The sequence below is a fragment of the Salminus brasiliensis genome, chromosome 24, assembly GCF_030463535.1.
Source record: "Salminus brasiliensis chromosome 24, fSalBra1.hap2, whole genome shotgun sequence".
Lineage (NCBI taxonomy): Eukaryota > Metazoa > Chordata > Actinopteri > Characiformes > Bryconidae > Salminus > Salminus brasiliensis.
Window position 1 is genome coordinate 25,861,879 of NC_132901.1, and position 20,910 is coordinate 25,882,788.

General features: G+C 42.1%; 1 protein-coding gene across 1 annotated transcript in view; it reads left to right on the forward strand.

Annotated features, from left to right (window-relative positions):
• eys (eyes shut homolog) overlaps positions 1-20,910 on the forward strand; it is a 334,776-nt gene that overhangs the window by 304,594 nt on the left and 9,272 nt on the right. Inside the window, exons 41-44 of the mRNA XM_072669909.1 lie at positions 952-1,124; positions 15,889-16,071; positions 18,360-18,526; positions 18,813-18,957. Of these exons, the coding sequence (XP_072526010.1) occupies positions 952-1,124; positions 15,889-16,071; positions 18,360-18,526; positions 18,813-18,957 (668 nt within the window). The remainder of the gene's footprint in view (positions 1-951; positions 1,125-15,888; positions 16,072-18,359; positions 18,527-18,812; positions 18,958-20,910) is intronic.

Here is a 20,910-nt window from a genome sequence, read left to right on the forward strand (position 1 = left end):
GTCCTGGTCCTTTTTTTATATATATATATATATATATATATATATATATATATATATATATATATATATATATATATATATATATTTTAATATCAAGGCAATCACTTTGGTTCTAAAGTCTGGCGACATAATGTAAATATTTCATTTCTCGGATCCAGTTCTTGAGCGGCGCAACACGCCCTGCTGCGGCTCGGCTCGAGGCACATTATTAATTTATAGATTCGAAACCCCTCGAATGCTTCCTGTATCTGATATCCTACCTTTGAAAAGTGTGTGCATCTCGGAGCAGCATATGAAGTCCCTGTCTGAATATTGCTTATCATGCTGGCCCACCCTCCACTTCTTGCCCAGAGATAAAGCACAGGAATATGAAATGAGCCAGCCCTGCTAGAGGAATCTTGTCTGGGCTCCTTTTTTTTCTCCACCCCCTCTTCACAGTCTGGTGTTGGTTTTGAACATTTCCAACCGCTTCAGACAGATCTGGATCCACCAAAACGCTAAATTATGTCTTTGCCGATCCCGGTCAAGCCACCCCCCCCACCACCACCACCACCTTTTTCTGGTTATTTTTGAGTGTATCTGCTGTATCTGATTTGTCTCACACTGCACAATGTATCTATCTATCTATCCATCAGAGTAAACTGTGGCCAGCTGTATGGTAGCAAATTCAATGAGAGCTGACGGGGATTATCGAAGGCACGTGTCAGTCCTGTCCATTGATTACGAAGCAGGAGCATGACGTTGCACATTGTGGCCGATTCGTATTCTCCCCTGCCTCCTTGTATCCTGCCTCCTCCTTCTCCCTCCTTCTGCCTCTCTGCTGTGTTTTCTACACAAGCTCCACTAAACTGAATTAATGATGCAGCAAGAGTACATTTCATTTGGGTCCTAATGATCTCTTCCCTTTTCTTCCATGTTGTCCTTTTTTCTCTCCCGTCTCTTTGTGTGCAGCGATGCAGAGAACTGGTTCTGCGTGTGTCCCCCGCTCTTCTCGGGCAAGCTGTGCCAGTTCACCGCCTGCGAGCGCAACCCGTGTGCTCACGGCGCCACCTGCATTCCCAAGTCCCAGCTGGAGGCAGTGTGTCTGTGCCCACATGGAAGGCAGGGCCTCCTGTGTAATGAGGGTAGGTCTCTTGCTGGGAGTTCGTAAGCAGATGATCATTTAACGGTGGAAATGCAGAGAATGCAGGGAAACTATTGCACCGAGGAAGGTCAGGGAGGCCTGAGATTTCATTGAGATACATTGGGAAGGAAATATTAAAGTGACGATCTCCTCTCTACTCTCCTCACTACTTCTCAGCTTTGCTTCCATTAAAACCAACCCTGGTGCGATTGATTTGTTAGTGCGGTTCAGCCCCTGAGAAACAACCCTCAGATTATCTTCATGTAAGACAAGAGTAAGATCTCATCATGTCTTAGAAAGCTTCCAGCAGTCTATCAGAGCAGAAGGAGGTCTCATGCTTTTCTCAATTGTGTCCAAAATCCCTCGTAGTTAAGCACCGATCTCCTATTTTGCCTGAGAAACAGTGAAACAGTATTGAGATGTTTATTCTTTTTACTCAGGTGAAGAGAAGACTTGCTCTTCTTCCTTGCTTCCTTTGATTAGGGGAGGGTAGTACAATGATATGATATCATTCTTGCTATAAATTAAGTCACATTTCACTTGTCTGAGCATATCATGGGTATCGTCATGACGTAAAGAGCATTGACCTTCTGCATGTTTCTTTAGAAACAGATTTTAGGATAAAATTATTGGATTGGATAACAAGGCAGAACTACTGCTGCATTGGGGTTGGACTAGTCATCAATTTCTTTAGTACCGTAGTTGAGAGGTCAGTAAAAGGAATTTTCGTACATTTAGCTGACGCTCTTATCCAGAGCGACTTACAAGGTCACTCATATTACAGAGGTGGGCCAATGTAGTGTTAGGAGTCTTGCCCAAGGACTCTTATTGGTGTAGCACAGCACAGTCACCCAGACCGGGAATCAAACCCCAGTCTCCCACATGGTGTGGTAGCTCCCTGGCAGGTAGTGGTGTTATCTGGTGCGCCACACCAACCACACCAGTAGCTTGTAGTAGTGGGGTTGCTGTTGTATTGCTGTAAGATTCAGCTTAAAAGGTGCAAGGTGCTTTTAAAGTCGTACAATATACACAGGCACTGGCTTCCCACATTTCACATGATAAACAATCGTTGTTGAGAAGTACTGCCAGTAGATTAGGACTATTCTCTGGAGCAGATGCACATGAACCTATTGGCACCATGCTGCCTAATGCCAGGTGTGGGCTAGAGGGGTATAAAGACCCCCAGCAGCATTGAGCTGTGGAGGATCTGTGTTCTATGAAATGATTGTGGTGCTCCATCTAGTACTTTTGGGATGAGTTGGGGAATTGGGGACGATGAGGTGGGGTGGTGATCATCCAACATCCTGCCCTCACGAACGCTCTCATCGCTGAATGCAATCAAATCCTCACAACGGTGCTCCTCACAAATCTAGTAGAAAGCTTTCCCTGAACAAGCTGTGTTAAATAATACCTTTAATTTCAGAAGAAACTATGAATGAGCAGGTGTCCAAATACTTTTGCCCATATATATTGCATCTTCAATATCCCATCCTCTTCAGTTTTTCTTTCATCCTGGTCCACCACATGAGCCAAACAGCTACAGGGAACCAATGAATTTGCAACATCAGCCAAAATACTCTCACTTTGAGGCCTCAGGATCAGTGTTGCGCACTTAACGCTGCAGCTAGAATGAATAATTTGGCTGACCAAGACATATAATAATTAGTGCCGTGTTATCTGATCTACACTGATGTCTCTTTCCCTGTTAGCCTGTTGTGTTATCACTCAGTATAATTACCAGCAATGAGAGCCTTTTACACTACTACCGCTACCTCATATTTTCAGAACGATGCCTTTGTTCCTTTGCCAATTATACTGGCATCCGGTCAATAAACCCCAATAAAAAGAGCAAGTCCAGTTCTTCACTTATGTTTGTATTACACATTCTGTTTGAAGGTGTCCATGATGATTAATCGTGCATAGCGAGCCAGGATCATGATGACAACAGGACTAAGGACTTGGGCACCAGTCTAATTTGGTGAATTAGGAAGCTCACGGGTTGCAGGCGGAAGCGTATACTGTAAATCTGACGCTGCCAAAGCCGCCGGTTGGGTGTTTTGGTTAAGGCAGTGACGGAGTACATTTATTCCAATTTAGACAAACCATTTTTCAGAGCTCATTGATATTCATTTGCTACAGGCATGACACGTTAAGCCTAGGGTAGGCTGCATGACTTACATTTGCACTGAAGGCATTTAGCAGATGCTCTTTTCTAGAGCGACTTACAGAAGTGCTTCACTGTTTACTCAGAAAATCGCTAACTAGCTTTAGCTACTTTGTATCGGCTAGAGTCCCAGAAATACCTCTAAGCTTAGACGCTAGTGATTATGGATATAATCTATATATGGATACCACAGTACTCTGTGGTTGGTGTGGCGCAACAGATAACACCACTACCTGCCACTGAGCTACCACAACATATGGGAGACTGGGGTTCGATTCCTGGTCTGGGTGACTATGCTGTGCTACACCAATAAGAGTCCTTGGGCAAGACTCCCACCCCTGTAATATGAGTTACCCTGGAAGTCGCTCTGGATAAGTGCTAAATGCTGTATATGTAAATGTACTCTGCCCTACACTCTACACCCAAGTACTCTCGGAAGAGGAGGGTCTTCAGTCTGGGTTTGAAGACAGCGAGCGTTGGGAACGTTCGTTCCACCACTTCGGTGCAGGCTGGAAAAAAGCCTGGATGCTCGTCTTCCGTGGATCTTGTTAAGTCATAGCAGCTGCTGAACCGGACTGACTACAGTGTGTTCCTCTTGTTGTTGGGCTTCCTACTGGTTTCAGAAGCAGCTAATCCCAGTCACCACTGCTTTTTAATTTCTATATTTATTTTACACATTAGCATCATTAGAGGTAAGCAGCCGATTGGAGTTCACTATAGGGGCGAAATGTACATTCATTTCCTGAACTGTCTCTGATGGGATTGCGGCATGACTGTTAGCCCACGGCCATACGCTCTGGGCATGCTTCAGTCCACAAGCTGTGTTCTTTACATCAGCATCTCTCCACTGGTACCTTCTCTTCAGATCTTCTCTGGAATCCCTGATAGAAGCTGATAGAACGCCAGCTCTTTCCAGCTGCTGTTAACCCTTTAAAGGGTCTGTATCTGAGTTCACCCTTTAGTTCCTCAAGGACAGAACTTAGACCATGGTGAATAATCCATAGCAGATATTAGATACTTTTTAGAAGTCCATAGTAGATACTAAAAATACATTGTGGACACAGAGTAATTCATAGTGGGCACTGAATGACCCATGATGGGTACTAAATAAATCATAGTGACTTTTATATGATCTTCAGTGGATAATAATCCATAGTGGATACTGAATAATTCTGTTACTGTACAAGTTATAGTGTATACTAAATAATTCATAGTAGTTAAAGGGCAATTCTAAGTAGGTACTAAATAATTCATGGTAGTTATAGTGGATACTACATTCTTGGTAGTTACTAAAAAAATCATAGTGGATACTAAAAAAATTGTAATGTTTACTAAACAAATTATTGTGAATACTGAAACAATTATACTGAATAATTCATATACTAAATACTATACTAAATCATTCATTTTAGTTACTAAGCAATTTATAGTGTATACTAAATGTATGCTAGTTAAAGGGCAATTCAAAGTACATACTAAATAATTCATGCTAGTTAAGAGCAATTCATAGTGGATACTAAAAAAGTATTGGTAGTTGTAGTGAATGCTACTTTCTTGTTAGTTACTAAAAAAATCATAGTGGATAATAAATAAATTGTAATGTTTACTAAACACATTATTGTGAATACTGAAACAGTTATGCTAAAAAAATGTTATCATTTATCATTTATTTTAGTTACTAAACAATTTATAGTGTATACTAAATTTATGGTGGTTAAAGAGCAATTCATAGTGGATACTAAAAAAGTATTGGTAGTTATAGTGAATACTACATTCTTGGTAGTTACTAAAACATTCATAGTGGATACTAAGTAATTAATAGTAGTTACTGAATAGTTCAGATTATCCATAGTAATGTGTGTAATTGTTCATAGTAGTTATTGAACAATTCATTGTGAATACTAAACAATTATACTGAATCATTCATAGTGGTTACTAAATCAGTCATTACTAAACAAATTACTAAAAAAGTAAGTGTGTACCAAATAATTCAAGGTAATTACTAAACAATTTGTAGTGTATACTAAATAATTCATAGTGACTATTATAAAATCTGCAGTGGATACTAATGCATAGTGGATACTAAATAATTCATAGTAGTTACTAAACAATTCATAGTGGTTACTAAATCATTAATTTTAGTTACTAAACAAGTTATAGTGTATACTAAATAATTCATGGTAGTTAAAGGGCAATTCATAGTGTATAGTAAATTCTTGGTAGTTATTATGAAGAATAAACTTGTGGTAGATACTAAATAATTTATAGTGGTTATTAAATCATTTGTGATGGTTACTGAACAGTTCATAGTGGATACTAAATAATTTGTTACTGAACAATTCTGATATATTCATATAATAATTTGTAGTAGTTATTGTACAATTTATTGTGAATACCAAAACAATTACTGAATAATTCATAGTGGATACTAAATCATTCATTTTAGTTCCTAAAAAAATAAGTTTATACTAAATAATTCATGCTAATTACTAAACAATTCATAGTGGTACAAAATAATCCATAGTGACTATTATATTATCTACTGTACAGACTAATGCATAGTGGATAATAAATCATTCATAGTAGTTACTAATAAAATCATAGTGGTTACTAAATCATTTTAGTTAATAAACAAGTTATAGTGTGTACTAAATAATTAATGGTAGTTAAAGGGCAATTCATAGTGCATACTAAATTCTTGGTAGTTATTATGAAGAATAAATAAGTGGAAGTTACTCAACAATTCATAGTGGATACTAAATCATTTGTGATGGTTACTGAACAATTCATAGTGGAACTTAAATCATTTGTGATAGTTACTGAATAATTCTGATATATTCATATAATAATTTGTAGTAGTTATTGTACCATTTATTGTGAATACCAAAACAATTATACTGAATAATTCATAGTGGATGCTAAATCATTCATTTTAGTTCCTAAGAAAATAAGTTTATACTAAATCATTCATGCTAATTACTAACCAATTCATAGTGGTACAAAATAATCCATAGTGACTGTTATAATATCTACTGTAGAGACTAATGCATAGTGGATAATAAATAATCCTTAGTAGTTACTAAAAAATTCATAGTGGATACTAAATCATTTATTTTAGTAACAAAACAAGTGATAGTGTATACTAAATAATTCATGGTAGTTAAAGGGCAATTCATAGTGCATACTAAATTCTTGGTAGTTATTATGAATACAAAAAATTATGGTAGTTACTGAACAATTCATAGTGGATACTAAATAATTTGTGATTTGTTAGAACTGAACAATTCTGATATATTTGTATAATAATTTGTAGTATTTATTGTACAATTTATTGTAAATACCAAAGTGGATACTAAATCATTCATTTTAGTTCCTAAACAATTAAATCTATAGTAAATAATTCATAGTAATTGCTAAACAATTCATAGTGGATACTAAATAATTCTTGATAGTTAACAAAAAAATGTGTAGTAGATACAGAATCATTGTAATGATTGAATAATGAGGTCACAGATCAAGCTCAGATGGTAGCTTTTTTGAGGGGAATGGGCAGCCAGAGTGTTGATATCTATGGTGTTGTTCTGAACAGACCATGTTTTAGCTTAGTGTCTTTCTCACACTACAGATCTCAGCGTGTCTTCAGCAAGCAAAACCTGATCATTAACTCTATTTGAACATCTTTATGAATCACACATATACCCATATAGTCCTTCACGGTAATTGTTTCCCTTCCAGTGTTCATAAAGATGTCTGATTATATGATATTCTAAAAGTTATACGAGAGTCTGCTTTAATTCCCACAGCGTACTGCATCTTCCCTAACACATACAGTCACTCTCCATCTATTAGATCACCTTCCTGAGGAACAAAAGCCCTTATTGCGCTATAATCTAATCGGGTGGCATGATTTAAAAGATGGTTTGGCACGGCGTTCCCAGCCTGCCACATCAGACGCCCAGTGCCTAGTGCCAAATGGAGCGCAGTAATCTGCCTGTGTCACACTGAGTGCGGCTGACATTTGAATTTAAAGCCTGATAACATCAGATAACATCAGAGTCGGTATCGATCACTAGCCGAGGCTGCCGAGGCCTCCGCGGCCCTCCGCGCTTCTCGAGCCTCGGATATCCTGGACTGGCTTGTTGTCAGTTCAGAAGATTGTCACGTCTATGTGAGGCCGGGAACAGAGCGTAAAGCTACTCGCTGGTATGCTGGGGTACATTTTTTACCTCTTGGATTAGTCAGGTGTGTCATTATGGCTTAGCTTCATTTAGGACAGAGGTTCACAAGTTTGGTCCAGGTGGTCTATGTAGCCATCTATTCCAGGTTCCTTCTGAAGAACATCATGAAGAATTCCACACACCAAGTCAAGTCAAGTCAGATTTATTTGTATCCCTTTTTTAACTGTTGTCGTCACAAAGCAGCTTTACATAATCAGTAATTAGTAAAGACATGAAGGATCAAAGACCCCCAGTGAGCCCCAACGACGACAGTGGCAAGGAGAACCTCCCTCAGAGCTGGAGGAAGAAACCTTGGGAGGAACCAAGACTCACAAAGAGGACCCGACCCGTCCTCCTCTGATCAGAACTATTGATAAATTATTGATGAAAATGATCAAACCGGATACAGCCGATAGTTAATAGTGCTGATATTAATAGTAGCAGATAGTTAAGAATCCATTTAGGTTTGAACATGGTCATTAAACAGGTAGCAGTGGTAGGAGGGTGTGCCGCTGGTCTGGTATGGGTGGTGGTGGATTGGGGGCCTGATGGTCGGACTGGTAGGTGGCAGCTGGTCTGACGCAGGTAGAGGGGACCTCAGCGGGCAGTCTTCCAGCAGGTTGGGCTGGGTGGCTCGGAGAAGGTAAAAAGAGACACACCATCACTGGCCTGATGGCTCCATGGAGGATCAAGTCCACTGGAGAACATATATAACAGTGGTGGATCAGTGGTTTGACTGGGCTGTTGTAGGTCCGGTACCCTTAAACCCTCATCTGCTGCAGCGGCACCATAGAGAGGAATTTTGTTGACCTATACAAGTGTATTATCTATAATGACAATTAGAGGGTACACTATTTGGACAAAAGTATTGGGACACCTGCTCATTCACTGTTTTGTCTGAAATCAAGGGTATTAAATAGCTTGTTCTGCTTTTGTTGGAGTAACCGTAATCTCTACTGTCCAGAGAAGAAGAAGAATATCTACTAGACTTTGGAGGAGCATTGCTGTGAGGATTTGACTGATGCATTCAGAGAGTTAGTGAGGTCAGCATGTTTCCCAACTCATCTCATCCAAAAGTACTGTCTGGAGCACCCCTATCCTCCATTCCAGAGAATGCAGTTGGGCGGCTTTATACCCCTCCAGTCCACACCTGGCATTAGGCAGCATGGTGCCAATAGGTTCATGTTTATCTCCTCTTTTCTATTGGCAGTACTTCTTCTCTACAGGGACTAGATAAGCTGTGTCCGCAGCAGGTGCAACTTAAAGTAGCTGAAATCATTCATTAGAAGGAGTGTCCACAAACATTTGTCCATGTAATGTACTTCCCAAAGCATATTAGCACAAAGGTGATTCTTAAATGGTCAATCGAGCATCACACTAAATCCTCTCTCCACCAGTTAAGACAAACTGGGCCCTGATTAGAGGTCTGCAGCAGGTTCATCTGTTCCAGAGTCTTCTGCCTGCAAGGTGCTGAACACCATCATTTGGTTTTGTAGAAAATGGGCTATTTAATTTCACTATTTCTGTACTCGACTCCGTCAAGAACAGGCGTAGGTGTCAGATGTTCAGCGAGTGAAATGTCAGGTTATGGCTAAAAAAAGGATTGTTCCTCACAACACAAGGAAGTGCTCTATCTGATGGAGCCTTTGTCTAAAGCGGTCTACATCTGTCCAGGTAGTCCTCCCTTGGCCTGCCCTGCAAAAGAGCCACAATCTAACAACCAATGGCAGAGCTCCTCTACATCACCTTCGAGGATTAACATGTCCCATGGGTTTAGCGAGGGGTGCGAGTGAACGGATGCAGTGGAATTTGTACCGTCTCAGCTGCTGCCCAGGTCATCAGATTTAAACCCCTGACTCTGGCCTACAAAGCCAAGACTGGACCAGCCAGCCCCTCCACCAGTACTTGATGGCGATGGTCAAAAGCAGATCTGCACCGAGAGCCCTTCCAGCTTCAAGTACGGCTCGGCTCGACCCGCCATCCTTTAAGATCCATGAAGACGAGCGTCCAGACTTTTTACTGTCCTGCACCGAAGTGGTGGAACGAACTTCCCCCGGGTGTCCGAACAGCAGAGTCCAACGCTCACTGTCCTCAAACCCAGACTGAACGCTTGTACGCTTTAATGTCCTGCGAGGTGCTCGAGTAGGACGTGGTTTGCAGTTCGGTGGGTTTAGCGAGGGGTGCGAGTGACCGGTTACATGAAACTTGTGCCGTTTTGCTCATGAGCTGATCTTTAGCGTGTGGAGCTTAATCCAGCTGTTGGTATTTGAGAAACAGCCTGTGACGATTGCATGCGACAGCAGGGCAAGCCTGCGAGGTATTGGCAGGGACTGGCTTTGTCTTTTTCTTTACACAGGGTTTTGGAATAAACCGCCGATGTGTTGCATGTTAAGACTGCGCTATGAATCAGGGCATGAGTCGAATTTTAATAGGCTTCTACTTACTCACCAGCCCAGTCACTTCCACTTGATACCGGCAGCCCTATGAAGAGAAACATGAGTGTGCCTGAGGCAGTCTAGTGCAGAGTGATCAAATGCACTTCATTGCTACCAGAATGAATGCAGCACTAAGGAAGCTGGGTTGATTTCCTGTGCTTTTCGGGCACATTTCTGGAAGATCTGCCCAGATTCTTTTCATGATATGCTGTATATCCTGTTGTAGGAATGCTTCCTTTTTTAGCCATCATTCATAATCCATCAGGCTCTGTTTCTCGCTGTAAAATGCACCAGTAGGGGAACTTAAAATATGCATCATCATCATGCAAAGAAGGTTTTTGTCTTTTTATCAAATGCATGAACCGGAGTCCAGGCCTAATTTCTGTGCACTTACCAATTCATTCATGCAACTGTCTAATCAGTCAATCGAGTAGCAGCAGGGAAATGCATAAAATTATGCAGATGCAGTCCAGAAGATTCAGGTAATCTTCACATCAACCATCAGAATAGGGAACCGATGTGATCTCGGTCAGGGATTTGGAGCGTAGCGTGATTATTGGTGTCAGAAGTGGTTTGAGTATTTCGAGAACTGCTGAACCTCTGGGATTTTCTGCGCAACAGTCTCGAGTTATGAAGAAAACTCGACCAGTGAGTGGATAACCACTCAATTGTACAATTATGGTGAGCCAAGCCATGTCACTCCACTGCTGCGTTCTCTCTTCACTGTAGCTTCCTGTAGCTGCTGCCCAGGTCATCAGATTCAAACCCCTGACTCTGGCCTACAAAGCCAAGACTGGACCAGCCAGCCCCTCCACCAGTACTTGATGGCGATGGTCAAAAGCAGATCTGCACGAAGAGCCCTTCCAGCTTTAAGTACGGCTCGGCTCGACCCGCCATCCTTTAAGATCCACGGAAGACGAGCGTCCAGACTTTTTACTGTCCTGCACCGAAGTGGTGGAGCGAACTTTCCCTGGGTGTCCAAACAACAGAGTCCCACGCTCGCTGTCCTCAAACCCAGACTGAAGACCCTCCTCTTCTGAGAGGACTTGGGTGAAGAGTAGAGTGGTCTCCATACTGACTTCTGTGTTTAGTAGAGTCTAAACTTAGAGGATCTTTGAATTATTAGTCTATTCAAACTAGCTGAGGTTCTTCTAAAGCACTTTTATAAGTCACTCTGGAGAAGAGCTTCTGTGAAATGCCTTAAATGGTAAATGTAAAAGCTTCTCCGAATGCACACCACCACGTCCAACCTTGAGGAGGATGGGCTACAACAGCAGAGGCAGAAGACCATGCAGGGTTCCTGTTCTGTCAGCCAGATAAATCTCAATGAATGTCTCCTGAGGATCCAAGGGCCCAACCTGCCTTGTATCAGCAGTCCAGGCTGGTGGAGGTGGTGGTGCAATGGTTTGGGGAAGGCTTTCTCGCCACACTTTGGGCTGATTAATAACATTCAATCCTCGCTTGAACACCACAGCCTACTTGAAGACTATTGCTGACCATGTGCATCCCTTCACGACCTTCTAACAGCTACTTCCAGAGTCCGTCATGATGCATGGTGTCACAAAGCCACAAAGGTCATCCGGTCAATCTCGACCTGCTTTAATGACTCTGATTATGAGTCCCTCAGTTAAAGGCCTTCCCATGCAGATCTTACTCCAACAGAACCCATATGGGATTCACAGCATGAAGGTTCTCCTGAAAAACATCTGCCATCATGTGAACATGGACCAGAAACTCAGAGAACGTTCTCAACATCTTGAGGAATCCATGCCCTAGCAAATAAAGGCCATATTAAGAGCAAAAGGAGGCCCGACCCAGTATTAGTTTTAGTGTTCCTAACAAACTGCTTGGTGAGTGTATGTATATGCAAGTTCTGCAGGTTTGTGTAGAGCGTATCTTGCAGGTCACTTGGCCTGGTTTACGTGCTGTATGAATGAAATAGGTGCAGCATGAATCCGTCCTGGGCCAAATCAATTCCACGGTGAGTAATAGTCGCCCTATAATCTGTTCAGACCAATCAGATACTGTCAAAGCAGAGGTGGTGGTGTTGGGGGGCGCAAAGTCTTATCTAGAATACTCGGAAGAGTCTAAAAATAGATGTGCTGAGCCGAGCTTTAGGAAAACGCTTGAATTCAAGGTTTCATTAATGTCTGGATGGGAATATGCTTGAACGCGGGCCAAAAACATATGGAAAGAGAGGAGTTGTGAAATGGAAAAGGTCAAGCGAGCTTTTCTGCAGGAACACATCATTTACCCTGTTCTGCTGCGTTCTGTGACTCATCCTTGTGAAGAAACATAAACACACATAAACACACACACACAAAATAACTGCTGCCACCTAATGCACACACGGGAACAGCTTGCCTCTATAGCGCCTCCTCGCCTCGACTTTGAGACTCCGCCGAATCATAAAAGCGTCTGAAATCTAATGTTTGCCATCCTGATGTTGTTTTCTTTTGATGCTAATTGCTGATGGTGCACAAGCCCGTCTCGAAGCTTTCCCCAGCCACTCGATTTGTACGCTTTAATCAGGCCATAGTTATGACACCGCCATTTCCAGCCCTTAAAGGGACAGCGCTTCTGTTTCAGCCAAGGAAAGCCCAGCGTTCGCCACCTTCCATCTTAGGATTTATATCTGCAGGTTTCTGGAAGCCTGTAACTCTTATTTATATATATATATATATATATATATATATATATATATATATATATATATATATATATATATATATATATGTGTGTGTGTGTGTGTGTAAATATATATATATATATATATATATATACACACATTGGCTGGAAGGTTTGTGAAGGCATTCTAACTCATTCCTCTGTGAGCCTGCTGGGGAACCTCGATGGATCTTTATTTATCCCATGCGGTTTCTTTATATATCCTTATATAAGATGTATGATGTAGGGCTGATGTGTTTAAAAGGTGCCATAGAATGAGCTTTTATTTATTGAGTATTCAACATTGTATATCGTCTATAAACAGTAAGTGTGTGACTTTGGTCGAGGTAGAAAATGCTCAGATGCAGTTTTACAAGCCTGTTTACCACCCTGTTATTTAGCCTCTGAATGAAACGCACTGTTTTCCTTTTACGGAAGGCTTGTAGGGGGGAGGAATTATGAGCTCTGCTCTGATTGGTCAGTTTAAGGCACTGGTGGTTCATTCGTCCTATCCCCCCGCACATGATTCATTTCCCATCTTCACGTGGATTAAAATTTATAGAAAGATATTCACTAGAAGTTTTTTTATCCGGATAAGGTACACTCGCTGTCTTCAAACCCAGACTGAAGACTCTCCTTCTGAGAGTACTTGGGCGAGTGGTCACCTTATTGACTTGTGTTTAGTAGAGTCTAAGATTAGAGGATCTTTGAATAATTAGTCTATTTAAGAGCTTCTGCTAAATGCCTTAAATGTAAAAGTAGTTAGCTTCATCGCTACAGTGCAGGACAAATCTTTAAATGCATCTTGGCTGACTGACTATATTTGGGGGACTTTCAGTTAAAGGGGCTTGTTTATATGGCTTTATAATATTTAATTAGCTTAAATCATGAACAAATGAACAAACTAAACAACAGTTTAAAAGCAAAAACAATCAAAAGAAAAGCAGATTAAGAGAGTTTTAATTGAACAAATGGAGTTCATTTATTTAGTAAAAGAAACAATAGAACATTAAAATAAACAGAAATTAATAAACAAAAATACAATGAATTAAACCAGAGTTTGGAAGTTAAAAGATAAAAATATGAAAACGTGTCAACTTTAACATTTTAATAAATTACGTTCAGACAATTCAATCATATAAACAAAAGAAAAGATAGCTAAACTAACTATAATAACTGAAATAATAATAATAAAATATTTTTAATAATATTATTAATAATATTATAATTATATATATAATATATATAATATATATATATATTATATATATATATAATGTCAATAAAAGTAACTAAGAAAATAATAAAAAATAAGATGAAGAATAGTGATAAATAATCTAAAATAAAAAAAATAAATAAATAAAGGTCCAATGCACTGACTGCATTTAGGGAACTTCCACTTAAAGGGGCTTGTTTATAAGGCTTCATAGCTTTTATCACATGCTGCTAGCCAGTCAGCTCACTGGACAGCTCAACACGCTTGGAGGAGAACACTAACCACTAACAGTTCTGCTGCATCAGCAGACCGACATCTACCCTGACGGACATCACACTGATGTGGGGAGAGGGAGGGCCATCCTACCCACAGAGAGAGAGTGAGAGTGAGGCCAGTCTTGCTCTCTGTGACTTCCAGATACGGATGGCTGTGGCATCACCGGGGATCGAACCTGCGACCTCCAAATACTAAGATGCTTCGGCCCTTTTTTTTATCTGTAGCAGAGTCCTGAGCTCACCTGGTGGAGTCATTGAGGTAGTACACAGTCTCATTAGGGGCTCGTTTAGGCCTGAAAGAAAACACAAATGAGTGAGTGTGTGTGTGTGAGAGAGCGAGAGAGAGAGAGAGGGTGAGAGTCACTGGCGTTTTAAATACTGCATCCACCCCACCCGCCCCTCCGCTTAGTGGTGTCCTGGACCTTCATTAGGCCCTGTGCAAATACGCAGCGACGAGCTTGTATGTGCACAATTTCAGAAAGCATCAATAATTCAGAAGGAAAGCAGAACAGAGAGAGAGAGAGAGAGAGAGAGAGAGAAACACACACACACACACAACAGTCTTCACACTGTATTTACCCAGAGCCTCAGGGGTGTGGGGGTTGAAGGGGTTGGGGGAGTTGGAGGGCTTGGTTTGGGGGGTTATTTGGGAAGATGCACAGAGTCTAAGGAAAAACACCAGGGCCGAGACCGATCCTCCAAAGACCCTTCCTTTCTCACGAAGGGTGGTGGGGGGGGCAAGCTCCCACCGCCGTCCTCAGCGAGCTCTCTTGATGAAGAGAAGGGGTTGATGGATTGTTCCAGGGATGGACTGGATGGTCTAGATGGATGTGTACGCATCCCGGGCTTCAGAGATTGTGCTTTTTTTAACAGCAGATTAGAACAGATTGACTTCAGTCCAGATTGAGTTGCACGCCGGCCGAGTCTCTCTCGATGACCGAAAGACTGACCGACTGTAAACAAGACGCACAAAAAAGAGGCTAGAAAAGCATAACAGTCTTTAGGCAGCAGTCTCCCCTCCACACACAACTGCACTGTTCAAGCAGTGTGCTGCGTGAACCAATAGCGCCATCTTGTGGTTGTTTGGAAGACTGAACCTTAGGAAGAGTGTTTACCTTCCCGCCAGTTTACAATCAAATCAATCATCAACAAATAAATCCACCTTTATTTCCACTCAGAAGTACATTGAGGATGGCCCTCGTTGTCCGTGTATCCGAGCTTTTACAGTAAACTGAGATTACAAACTACGTAAAGTAATTGTATATTACTTTTATATTTTTTACTGTTTATATTTTTATATTTTTTATATTTTAGATATTTACTTATTTACTTAAGTAATATGTAATCAACTTAAAACATTAACACATTGAGTAAAAAACAAATGTTCAATAGTAACAGAAACAATAAACAATAAAAAAATTAAGTGAAATAAATAAAAGCAGAGTTTAGATTAAAATATAAAAACATAAACTTTAAAAAAAATTATAGTAACATTAACAACCAAACAAAATGATCAAATAAAAAATGAAAGAGAAGTAAGATAAAGTGTACAGTTAAATATAAATATATTTATAAGTAAGATCAAATATGAAAACTAAAATGAAGCTTAACTTATTATAATAACTGAAATAATATATAATAAATAATAATAGTAACAATAACAACATTTATAATAACAATAAAAATAATAGTAACAATAATGATGATACTACTACTAATAATAATAATAATAATAACAATAATAAGTACAGATTTAATATATTGAGTTTTCATGGGTTTCTCTCTCCACAGCCATCAATATCACCCGACCCAGGTTCAGCGGGCTCGACGAGTTCGGGTACACGTCCTACATGGCGTACCCGCCCATTCCCAGCATGAGCTACTTCTACGAGTTCCAGCTGAAGCTAACGTTTGCTACCAACATCTCGGCCCTCAAGGACAACCTCATTCTGTTCTCTGGGCAGAAAGGTCAAGGTGAGAGCAGACGGCCTAGGACTGCACACAGTGGGTGGGTCGGGCTCAGCAGGGCAGATAATGCACAGTTTTCATGTTGCTTGTTGGTTGGTGTGGCACAGCAGATAACTCCACTACCGGTCAGTGAGCTACTGGGGTTTGATTCCCGGCCTGGGTAACTGTGCTGCACTACAATAAGAGTCCCTGGGCAAGACTCCTGACACTACCTTGGGCCTTCCACCTCTGTAATACCAGTAACCTTGGATAAGAGCATCAGCTCAATGCTGTCAATGCAAATGTCACAAGTTTGGGGACACTTGAAGATTTTTATTGCAAGAGTTTAAGAAAAAAAGTCAATTTATTGTTTAAGAAATCGAACTGTGAAGTTGTTATTTAAGCTCTAAACCTACAAATAAGAGACTTTAAATATTATATGAATAATATAATAATAATATTAACCAAGATGTTGCAAAATATACCCAACATATGATCAAAAATAGCTGTTTTTCCTATCAGCAGAGCTTTGTAGACTACATCACTATAGTTTCTAGTTTCTGACCTCTCCTCATGGAGTCTAGTATTATTTAGAGTTCTCCTCAGATCAACACCTGGTTTGGAGGTAAATCAGGGCTTAGTGATGGTAAATCAGGTGAGCTGCTGCTGCTGCTGATGGAGTTGAACACATCCTCCACGCTGTGCTGGCTGGCTGGACTGGGGGGCGTCCAGGAGAACCCTGGAGGAACCGAGCTCTGTTCTTCAGACTAGCTCACCGACAAGATCTCACTACTTTCTTTCTTCAGAAAGAAGCTCTTGTTTCTTCTTTCTACTGGTGCGTCAAACCTACTGTACAGATCTACAAGAACCCATTGTGTACCCAAACTTTTAATGGCCCACGTCCACGGGACCATACATCAGACGCTCCTATTTTCTTAATCCCTGAGCACTGCAAAGCTCCGCTGCCTCCGCTCTCGTTAATTAGGCCAATCCGGACCCGGGGAGACGAGGTGGGGCTCCGTCAGCGTCCGTTTCCCTGTCCCCAATTTCTCCGGAGGTCACTCACGCCGGCTGCTGAGTGACATGTCAGCGCTCGCGGGCCGTTTAATCAAAAGACAGACAGGCGAAAAGGAGCGCGAGGGGGCCGTGAATCTTCCGTAGTTCAGCGAGCCTCTCCTGGGATTACAGTTTAGGGTGATTCATCGAGGGAAAGGCAGGAGAAGACAGCAGTATGAATAATGAAGCAATTGTCAGGGGAACCAGTGCAGTACAGTAGAGGACGGATATCCAAAAAAGAAGAGAGCGAGAGGGGGAGAGGGAGACGGGGCGAGATGGGACGGCAGCCATTCACCTGATAATTGGTCTGATAAATTGACACGTTTGTTGCATCAGTGTGAAGCGATATTAACAATTTAGACATCTGACGTGCTGCGGCGGGAGGCTGTGTGGAGGCGATATGAAGGATTGAGGCATGTTTTAATACAATATAGAGTTTAATCAAATTCCAGTCCTTTGTTTAAGCTGTTGAAGAGGCACAGTCAGCTTATATCATCCATTACTTGCAGCAGGCAAACACATTCCCAGTCTATATACAGTATCCACCGCTGGGATCATCACATTACACCACCAGCCTAGACCTGTGTAGGCCCCTAGTACCACCAAAACGGCTCCGGCCTTCAAGACATGGACCTCTGAAGGTGTCCTGTGTTCTGTGTCTGGTACCAAGTTGAGGTGGGGACTCCTTGAGCAAACCTATGGCCCCAATTTGGACCACCAGTGACCCAACCCGTACATAATTCCCCCCTCATCGCCGGCTCCATACCCTCCTTCAATGCACCAGCCTGCAGGTCCCAGTGACGGCCAGCACCGATGGCCAGCACCTCTCTGGGCCTCAGCTGCTGAACCCGGATCCTCTGATCCTAGTGACAGCGCCTTAGTCCACTGGGCTGGACCAACACAGGGCCCCTTGCAGCACTTTTGGTAGGAACTGACCACTGCGTACCGGGAACACCCCACAAGACCAGCCTGATGTTTTGGAGATGTTCTGACCCAGTCGTTGTCTAGAACATCCCAGTTTGGTTCTTTTCCGAGTGTCTCGGACAAGAACACATCACCTGCAAGACTGCTTCTTCACTTCCTGTCTTGGCAGAGGCACATGGGCGTGTATTAGGGTCGGTATTGGAAGATGCCCAATATTAATGAATATTAATGGTCTGATATTGAGGGGAAAACACTTGATTGGGACGCCCCAACCCTAACCATCTGTCTGTATGTATGTGTGTGTGTGTGTGTGTGTGTGTGTTTCCTGACCTTAGGTATTAATGGAGATGACTTCTTTGCCCTGGGCGTGAGGAACGGACGAATCGTCCATAAGTACAACCTTGGCTCTGGGCTAACTACCATCGTCAGTGACCGGCTGAACTGGAGGATCAACATACACACAGTGCGCTTCGGCCGATATCTCAGGAACGGATGGCTGAAGGTGCTGCTGCCTATTCTCGGTTACAGCCAGTACATATATACATACATCTACTCTGTAGAGAACAGCATGTGGCCCTTAGTTCCAGTGCTGATGTTTCAAATCATAGGAGCCGGTTGTATTTCTCAGTGCCAGTCTTTAGCTGTTCTGCTCCTATCCCACAGTCCAGGATCTCAGTGAACTAGAAAATGGTTAATGGCTGGACTATCGACCCCAAGCATTAACCATATTGACATCTAAGTCAGTCTGGCCATTTAACGGACCTAACCTATTAGTGGTCTCCACTCAGGTTGACGGTCAAAGGAACAAGACTGGGTCAACCCCTGGCCACCTGGCCGGTTTGAACACCTTCAGTCAACTCTATGTGGGCGGCTACAATGAATACACCCCGGAGATGCTGCCTATGGGCTCCAGATTCAAGAACAGCTTTCAGGGTAAGACAGTAAGCCGGGCTTCATGCTAATCACGCTAATTGAGATGATTTACTTGCTGATGTTTGTTTGCTTGTGTGGGTTTATCTCAGTATAGTAGAATAATGAGAGTTCAGGACATAGAAGAGACGAACCCTGAACCTCAAACCCTCAATCGCTGCTGTTCCTCCTTCTAAAGAACATCCAACAGAACCAAAACAGAGCTGGAAAACAGGCCGATTCCAAAACCCCCAAAACTGTTACATCACAGTCTTGCCTCATTAATATTTACGCAACAATTACATAAACCCCGCCCACTAGTGAAAGCTCTAGTCAAAGTTGGAGAAACGGTAAAATGTGGCGTAGACTTCAGGAGAACATGGTGTTGCTGATACTGGAAAGCAGCTCATCACCTCCAGACTCTGCTGGTCTCTCGACTGGGACCTTCCCTGTGACGGTGTCCGCAGAAGGGAGGCTCAAACTCAGCATGTGATGAAGCGTCAGCTGGGGGAGCAAACGGAGATCTGCGCTAGGCTAAAAGCTACTAGCTGAACTAAATTGGAGCTAAACTCGCATCAGCACGGAAAGACCAGCTTCATTTTTACTGGTAAGACTCCAGAAAGCTAAACCTGGGGAAGGGAGTCAGGGCTAACGGCACATCGCGCTGAGAGGACACCGAGAGAGGACAGCAGCACTGTTCAGTAAGACTCTATGCTGTAATATTTGGGTTCTGTAAGCCGTCACCGGTGCTGTAAACCAGCCAATTAGAGCAGAGCTTATCCGTTTTTTGTCCTTTTTTTAGTCCAATTCATCCATAAAAGGAAAGTCAGAGTGTTTCCAATACCAGGTAAAATAACAGGGTGGTAAATAGGCTTGCAGAGCATTATCTGAGCCTTTTTCACCCAGGCCAAAGTCAAACGCTTACTATTTCTTCTCAGTAAATTCATTTTTTGGCACCTTTAAATGCCTGGGATTTTCCACCAGTGCACCTCACTTGCTTCACCAGCACCATGAACTTCATTTCAGTTTCCTGATGCAGCTCAGGGGGCGAATCCAATTTGCAATACTTAAATAAAATCTGCATAGAAATGTTATGAGCGCGTGTCAGTCAGCGCTCCTGCATTTGCAGTTACTCTCCTTAATTGGCCCGATGGAGTGGAACCCACGCCTTCCACAATCACCCAGGGAATCTTCTCTACTTTGCGACATTTATGAAGAGTAGCTTTCATCAGAGATGAATTATGGAAAGTAAGTGAAATAAGGTTTGGAGGGGGTGAACTGTTGATGAGAAGCGGTCGCAGAAATAATACCTCCGTCCGTGTTATTCCAGACGCATTAGGTATCATTACTTTGTGCCTGAGCGATCCTAACTGCGTTACGTGGTCCAGGTGCAACACATTACTCCGGCTTAATGCACCAGAGCGACCGCAGTAATAACTATTACATGTCTAATGGTTAACACACATCATTGTTTGTGTTGTGCAGCAGTCAGGCCTCACTTACAGCAGTCATTCATTATTTACTGTGAAATATTGCATCATGCGGAGGGCAAGCAATCATCAATGCTACCATTACAAATCACATTTGTCGGTGGTGCATGAATTTCACTATAATGCCTGTCATGCATTTGGCTCTTCTAGGAGACCGAACAGCGTCAGATGTTTCCTGGGTTTTGGAAAGTAATGCAGGTCCAGCTTTTTTCTCTACAGTCTCTCAGTTTGTAGAAAGCAGCATCCATTAACTCTACCTATTAAATCTACCTATGCTGGTAAGCCAACTGGTCTGGTTAAGCTGGTTGACCAATATAACTATCATGGTCTTTTGATGGAGTAGCTGGTCCATCCGCATGACTGGCATGGTTGATCAGCATGACCATGCTGGTTGGTAATACTGGTCATGCATGTCAACCAGCATTATCATGACCAACATGATCGAGCTTGTTGACCAACATGACCAATCTGGCCATAATGGTCTTTT